At 40.0% G+C, this 8,031-nt stretch overlaps 1 protein-coding gene across 1 annotated transcript; it reads right to left on the minus strand.

Annotated features, from left to right (window-relative positions):
* Positions 1 to 1,227: 1,227 nt before the first annotated feature.
* Positions 1,228 to 7,326, minus strand: CFL2 (cofilin 2). The gene is made up of 4 exons (XM_032208724.1): positions 7,203 to 7,326; positions 4,255 to 4,562; positions 4,090 to 4,166; positions 1,228 to 3,897 (listed from the first exon to the last, which is right to left on the minus strand). Exons 1-4 carry the CDS (start codon positions 7,203 to 7,205, stop codon positions 3,785 to 3,787), a joined length of 501 nt encoding a protein of 166 aa, XP_032064615.1. The 5' UTR covers positions 7,206 to 7,326; the 3' UTR covers positions 1,228 to 3,784.
* Between the last annotated feature and the right edge of the window lie 705 nt (positions 7,327 to 8,031).

Genomic DNA, 8,031 nt, shown 5'->3' on the forward strand with positions numbered 1-8,031 from the left:
AGCAGAGCTATCTATTCACAGAATGACGGAGATCAAGATTATTTCCATGTATAATGCAGGAAGTTCTCAAATTATGACCACAATTGAGCCCAAAATTTATGTTGCTAAGTAAAACATTTTTAAGTGAGTTTTGTCCCATTTTAAGATCTTTCTTGCCACAATTGTTAAATGAATCACTGTAGTTGTTAATAATACAGTTGTTAAATTAATCTGGCTTCCTCGTTGACTTTGTTTGTCAGAAGGTTACAAAAGTTGATCAGATGACCCCACAACACTGCACCTGTAATAAATATGAGTCAGTTGCCACGTGTCTGAATTTTGATCACGTGACCATGGGAATGATGCAACAGTCATGTGAAAAAGTCATAAATAGCTTTTTCAGTTCCCTTGTAACTTTGAATGGTCACTAAATGAACTGTTGTAAGTCGAGGACCACCTGTAAAAGGGCAAGTATTTACTCTGTTCTCTTTTCTTACGTATATCAACAAACCAGATCCACTATTTGCTTTCTTCATTTTAACAAGAAAATTAGATACATAACTGAAATAGTATTGGAGACCTTACAGTGTAAATATTAGTGATCAATCAATCAGTAAATGAAACAAAAAACACTTATTTTAACATATCCGTGCTATTTATATCCTTCATGACATTTATTGGTGGTTTTAAAACATTCTCATCTTTTATTCCAAGATCAATAATAAGAGAAAAGCCATCTGTTCAGAGAGACAAAAAATATATCAGAACAATCTTATCAGCAAAAAAAATCCTTAAGTTTCATATTTGCTTCATTGTATTTTCATATTTCTTCTTTATCCAGCACTCTTGCTTTCTAGCATGTTGTATCCAATTTTAACTGGATCCTTTATAAATGAAATCATGTCTCTAATAACTTTAATAGGATTATCACATTACTCAAAACTAGATTGCTTTGATTTGTATCTAATAATGCAGTGCTACCCGAAAATCAATGTTGATTTCAATGAGCCATACCCCCACGTTAATGGGCTCAGAACTGTATCCTAAAATGGGAAAAAGCTTCAGCTAAGGAAAACTGGCAGTTTAAATTAAGATCCATTATGTCAGAAGAACAAACAGCATCTGACATCAACTTAAAGGCATTATTGAAGGTTATTACCAAAGTCATTCTTAGTTTCTGTATCTATTTTTTACCTTTTGCAATTTTCTGTTTCATTTTATATCAATCCACCTGTTGTATTGTTATGTATTCAATATTTAAGCCAAACTTGCTCCTTTTCAAGGTTTTTAAAAGAAAAAAAATGCAGTATCTGCAAAGACTTTCAGTACAGTCATGAAAACTTTTATTTAACATTTCTTTATCCGTAAAATAACTGAAGCAAATTCCTAATGCCCACCAGTGATGGGAAGCATGCAAGATGCTCAGATTGTGAAGTTTTCTTCAACCTTTAAGTCACAATGAAGCCTTCATCTTTTTGCATGACAGAAAACAACAGCTGATGAACCTTGGGGAACACGTGCCAGCTGTCTTTCATTTGTTTTATTGTCCAAGCAGTAGATTGGTAGCAGCATTTAAAAAAGCAAGTTATAGCACTGAAATCAATCTCAGTACTGTTTTTCAGTTGTAAACAAAATTTGAATTATGGAGGGTTTCATACTTGATACACATAAATCAATTCTGGTTTTACATAAATTGGTATAAACTTTTAAGTGAATACATAGTTTGAATCAAATGTTTATGTTCTCTTCTATATGCAGTTCTGAAGAGTGAAGAGATCCATTTTACATAATAGGCAGCGGTATATTATTTGTAGAAGATTCCATGAATTAAAAATAGTGCTTTACACTGGATATGGGATAAACATTGCAATCTAGACAGTTTTTTTTTTAAATTAACACTCATTTTAAAACATTTCAAATTGCAGGCCTAGATAAGGACTGAACAAAAGTAGGTTTTTATACCAGCCAGAACTTTTTAAGTGCACATCATAATATATCCAAGAAATGTTTCATAAACTTAATTCTTACTAAAGTCTCCTATAAATAAATTAAGTTTCTTTCTGCTACAAAACTGTTACAATCTATCAATAGTGTGCATAGCTTGAATGCTACCATGAAGTTCAGACAGTACTCTAAAAGATATACGTTTCACTGGCAATAAGCTAGAGACAGCTGAAAGCTTGAAATAGTCTGAGTTCCACGGTAACAATCTGTAGAACTGAGTAATATTTGTCATTCACTTATTTTATTTCTTCCCTCAAAGTGTCTTAAAACAATTTAAAATCTGATTAAAATTTATTTGTATTCTCTGGCATCTTCTGTTAAGAAATTGCAACCGTTTTAAATTTTTGTCCTTTGATGAATACATTCTTTCTAGTGGTATGCACACTTCAACAGCGACTGGCTGCCTAACAAAGTTCCTTTATGCATACCAATAGAACCCTGTCCAGTTTTGCCATTTGTGGAGAACCGATGACAAGATACAAAAGCATGTGTTTGCCATAAATAGCTTTGGCTAACGGAGAACTGCTCGTACAGAGCAGATCAAATTCTCTATATGGAGTGTAGTGTCTGGCTTTTAGCCAAAGGTTCCTGATGCAAGACTTAGTAGCAGCAAAAGCTTTCAGACCTATTTGTACAAAAGTTAACTGGAAAACAGCTGCTCTATGACTAGACAAAAAAGTGGAACATGAAATACTGAACTAACGCAAAACTGGGGAAAGTATCCTGAAATAACATTCTAGGTTAGCTAATAATTTTTATTGTATGTTTTTTTCTGAACCAGGATAAGTTGCTGGACTAATTGTTTCCTAATAATGAAACATATTAAAGCAACCATAGATTTGGGAAGGAAGGTTGCATATTCAAATCACTGTAAGAGTAAAATCACAATGTAATAGATTAGTGATTGAAATGGAATATATACTAAAGGGATGGGAAGTGATACAAAATATATTTGTATATGTTTCGTACATTTTCCCATTAAAACAAAGGGGCTTTCTGTAATAAGCTACAGGTTTTATTGCGGTATGGTGATTTGATATCTTATTTCAAATTAGAGTTACATTTACAGTTCCCTTATATAGAAATTGCCATTATGAATGATGCTTCACAAAATATGTTTAGGTTGCAAGATCTGCATGGTAAACAATTCCTACTCCTGTTCAGTAGCATATATTTCATGTGCGAAAAACAAAAAAGGCATAATTACAGTTAGTTCATTTAACAGAAATGAGGACCAAGATACAAGATACTGATGACACAATTCCATAAATTAATTGGCATTCTAGGGAGATGGAAGAAGAAATCAAACATATTACAAAAAGTGCTTAAAATGCATAGTGTTATGTGCTGTCATGTCCCAAAAAATAGGCTTATAAAGGCATGTGAGGTGTCTGAATGCACAAAAGCCTCCTGGAATTGCAAGTGCAACTGTAAAGTAAAACCAAATAGAGTCCCATGTGATCATTGGACAAGAGTTTAAAGCAAGGGGTTTAAAGGCAATCAATTAACTTAAACCTTTTCTTTTTGCTTGGCTAGACTATCCACATCAACTATCACATTCATTGTACACATTTGCAAGAAATGCCTACAGTTTGGGCTAAAATATATGGAAGGCATTCCATGGATTCTACATAAAACTACCAGGTTTAAAAAATAGTCTAACGATGGACATTTGTAGACTGTTAATGATATCTTCTTTGGGTATTTGGGTTCTGGAAGATGGGGCCAAAAAAGGAATTAGTATTATTCCAACTGAATGAGCTGCAAAAATGGAAGCTCTGGATGGCACATGCCTGTCCTTTTATAAGGGTTTTCCTTCAAGTGTAACTACCACATTGCCTCCTAGTTTCTCTCCCAGTGTTGAACGATCTTTAATATCTTCATACCCATTTACCTGCCACTCGTGCTTAATACCTGAAAAACACAAATGAAAATACATATGTTTTGTTCGATATTTTAGTGGCAAGGATTTTCTTTTATAAAGTTGCTTAAAAATAATGAATATATAGAAATCTGCCTGCTCCTTGAGCAGAAATTTAAAAAATTAGTCTGAATGCAATTGCTACTAAAATCAAAATTGTCTTATGACATGTTTTCTACTCATACCTGTAAATTTCTTTTTAATGGCATCTTTAGAGCTTGCGTAGATCATCTTTGATTTTAAAGGGGCATTTTCTGGGGCCCTACAGAGGAGAGGAGAAATTGGTTAATTCAGCTCTAAATCTTGGAAAGTCAACTGTGTTTTTAACAGTAATCCTTTGACTTACACACCAGAATATAAATACCAGATCTTCCTTTTTAGATTCCTTTGTTTCATATGTTGCATCATACAAAGCATATCGGCAATCATTCAGTGGTAACAGCTTCACAAAGGCTATATAAGGGTCCTCGACTGTGACACCAATGTCACCAACTAATATCTGCTTTGCTTCTTCTACAATTATTTGCTTTTTGTCAGCACTTAAACAGAAAAGAACTGCTTTCTTTCTTTTTTTAATCTCCTCCGATGTTGAAGATTTCCGTACTTTCATATCATTGAAAACCTTGATAACTTCATCATTCACTGTTACCCCAGAAGCCTATAAAACAAATTGAAATAATACTTGTTAATATATACTGAATTTGAAGACATACTAAGAGCAGCCCTACTGAATTCAGCAATATTTACCTCAAGGGAGATATGCATAGAATCAAGCTGTGAGAATCTTGTAAACTTGGTCCCTAGTAAAATTTGGAACATTTTGAACACTCTTTGAGGTTCAATATTTGCTAACATTATCTACAGTTATCTATGATTAATGCCAATCAAATTCAAGGAAATGTTAATATCCAAGGAAATGGTCCTAATATTATACAGGCTTTTCTCCTAATACTATATTACCTAAATATTCTAATTTTGTTCGGGAGGCAGAATAAATGTATCTTGCGTTGTATCAGGATTTATGTTATGTACTTAAATTTTAGTTAATACTATTTTGTATATACTTCACTGAAATCACTACAGGATGAAATAACCAAGGACAGAATGTACAATTACACTGAAGCTCATTAAATCTTGCACAGCCATGTCTAAAAGAATGTAACTCACACCATCTGACTAAGAGGAGGTGTTCCTTAAAGTCGTAGTTATTTAAAGCCATAGATTTTTTTCTAGCTTTCATTCTATTGCAGTGAATGAAATAAGGATGCAAAATTTGCATGAAAAATCTATGAAATTTTCTCTATTATATTTAGTATTAAATATTATGCCGGAATGAGCCTAGTGGAAAGCAACCCACAGCACAACTTTAATATATAAAGAACACCCTAAAATGTGAGACATAAGTCAAACTATACTTGCAGAAACTTCATTTTCATGTAAACAAGTCTCTGCACAGAAATTAAGACTTTAGATTTACTACCCTTTTTTTGAGTACAGCAAGGAACACATAGCACTTCCCTTCTCCAGTTTTGCCTGGAGCTTTATCTCTTGGGGGGTGGGGTCATATGAAAAATAGAATCTGCTTCAAAGTAACCTAGGAGCTTCTGTGGTTGAAGGTAGATTTGAACCTGGGTCTTCCAGATTTTATTTTATCACTTTAACCCTTACATCACGCTACTAGGGATTCATGAGTGCATCCAGAAAAGTAATGGCACAAGCTGAAGCTGGTGTTTGTCTTTAACACACAAAGAAATATACGATTATATGTTTTTAATTGATGTTTTATTACACAAAAACAATTCAGTTATTTACTCATATAGCCAAACCCCAAGCATTGTTCTGTAAACAAAATATAAGAGTTATCTCAGTGTTCTCTTTTACAGAGTGGCAACCTTTGCCATTTTCCTTCTCTACTGTTAGAAGAAAATCGAGCCTTTTGTGTACACATACTATCTAGCACCAACAGGAACAGCTGTATAATAATGTCATTCAAATACAATCAGGACATTCCTGCTGTTCTGTTGGATTTTCAGTCACATACTGGCAGTGGGCAGGCTCTAATGGGCAGCATTCTCTGGAATAGATTAAAAGAGTAAAGATGACCCACTCCCCCATGTTTGAATAACTCCTTAGATATAAGCAATAGCCATAGGTGGTGAATGGTATTCACTGGTATACTGCACTCAGCTTTCCCAATGAGGAGGTGCTTCTGCCCCAACATTCTGGTTAATTAAAGCCACCTAACAAAGGAAAACAATGGTTTTATCCCATGTTCTTCATCCAGAAGCAATAAGCTAGTGCCACAAGGGAGGGGGGAAACCCAGCTATGCGTCATTCCATCACACCTGCCTTTCTGTTAAGAGATCGCTTTTCCCAGTTAGGCAAAAGAAAGCTACATCTTATCAGATACATAATGTGCCAGTAGACATGCCGTTATAAGATGGAAGTCATACAAAGGATCCCCAACAAAAAGGGGAGACGAAAGCACAGAAAATGTTCGTTTCTCTTTTTTGCGGGGGGGGGGGGAGAGGGGGAGAAAAAGCTCAAGTCATTTTGCATCGTCTGTTCAACCTTACATATCCTTCAATTAGAGGAAGGAATATTCCTCTCTTCTCCCAAATCTACCAAAAAAAGGGTGGATGAAGTCAACTAGCCCCATTTTTTTTAATTCCCGCATTACACGCCAATAAAAAGGGAAAGCGAATAAAACGAATCCTTTCCAGGCAATTAGGGGGCTCGGTTTCATCCTATCCGCCCCACTGCGTTTCTTCTGCCCCAGTCCTCTCTCTAGAAGGCGAGGCAACTCGGCGAGGGGAGAAGCCAGTCCCGTTATTTGCGTCCCGTTCCGTGACTACAAAAGCTGCCGCTATTTTAGAGAAAAACCTTCCCCGCTGCACCTAAACGGGAAGGAAACCAGCACGAATCGCGTCGCTCCCGGGTATTTTTCCGCGTCTCTCCACGAAAGCGTTCCGATCGGTGGAGAGCATTTCTTCAAGACCACGACAGGAGCCACCGAGGGGCAAAGCCTCCTTCACCGGCGTTCCCTTTCCCCTTCTCTCGGGGACGGCCGAGAGACCCGTCCACCCGCCCGCGGCGCCCCCCAGCTTCCCCCGCGGCCTGCGCTGGGGGGTCGTCCGCTGCCACCCCCTCAGCCTAGGCTAAAATTAGACTAAAATGGCTGCCGGGCGCCGCCACGGGGCTCTCGTCGCCCCTCTCGCCCTCGGGAGCCTGGTCCCGTCATCCCGGCGGAGTCCGAGCGGCGAGCGCTTAGGCGCGGCAGGTTGCTCCGCGCTCTTACCATGGTGCCCGGGCTGGGTGGCGGCGCGGGGGGTGGGGGTGATGGCGGCGGCCGCTTGTGCCGAGGGAGCGGAGTCGGACTGACGCTACGGAGCCCACCACGGAGAAGGCAGGCGGGCAGAAGAGAGGCGATCGGCGGGGGGCTCGAGGGGAGAGGGAGGCCGGTCACATGGGCTTCGCCTTCCCTCACCACGTGCTCCAGGCCCTGCCCAGCCCTGCGGAGAAGCCAAAATGGGGAGGGGGAAAGGCGGAGGGCTCCCCTCCTTTTTTGACGCCAGAACTTCGCCCAAAGAGCGCTTCGGGGGTGAGAGGGAGAGCGGAGTCCGCCTGGGACTTCCTCAGGGGGAGGAATCCCTGGTGCTTCGTATTACATCCCAGGAGGGCACCCTCTCTTCCTTCGCCCGCTCTTGGCCGACGCCATCCCCCCGCCGTCCAGCGGGCCAGCTCCGGAGCACGGATGTGGCGGCGGCGTTGCCTTGCAGCCCCCCTGTGCGGCTTACTCAGCCGCCCTGGCGTTTTTCGGTTACGCGGGGCGCGGCAGGTGAGACGGGTCCTGCCGCATACTTGGCCCCTCCCGCGGATAGCGGCCCCCGCCGCTCTCGGCCACCCCGTCCTGCGACGGGCTTGGCTCTCTTTGTGTGGCTGCAAGGGCTCTTTGCTCTTGGAGCCTCCGCGCTGGATCCTGGAAGAGATGGTTGAGAGGCGGCTGCAGCTGCAGAGCAGTTGCCCCTGGCGCCGCTTCCTGGCCGAGCTTCTCTGGGCGCACCTGCTGAGGTTGGACCGCCTTATTATGCCAGAGAGCGGACATAAGTGAACCCAGGATGAATCTG

This window comes from Thamnophis elegans, chromosome 1 (genome assembly GCF_009769535.1).
Source record: "Thamnophis elegans isolate rThaEle1 chromosome 1, rThaEle1.pri, whole genome shotgun sequence".
Classification (NCBI taxonomy): Eukaryota; Metazoa; Chordata; class Lepidosauria; order Squamata; family Colubridae; genus Thamnophis; species Thamnophis elegans.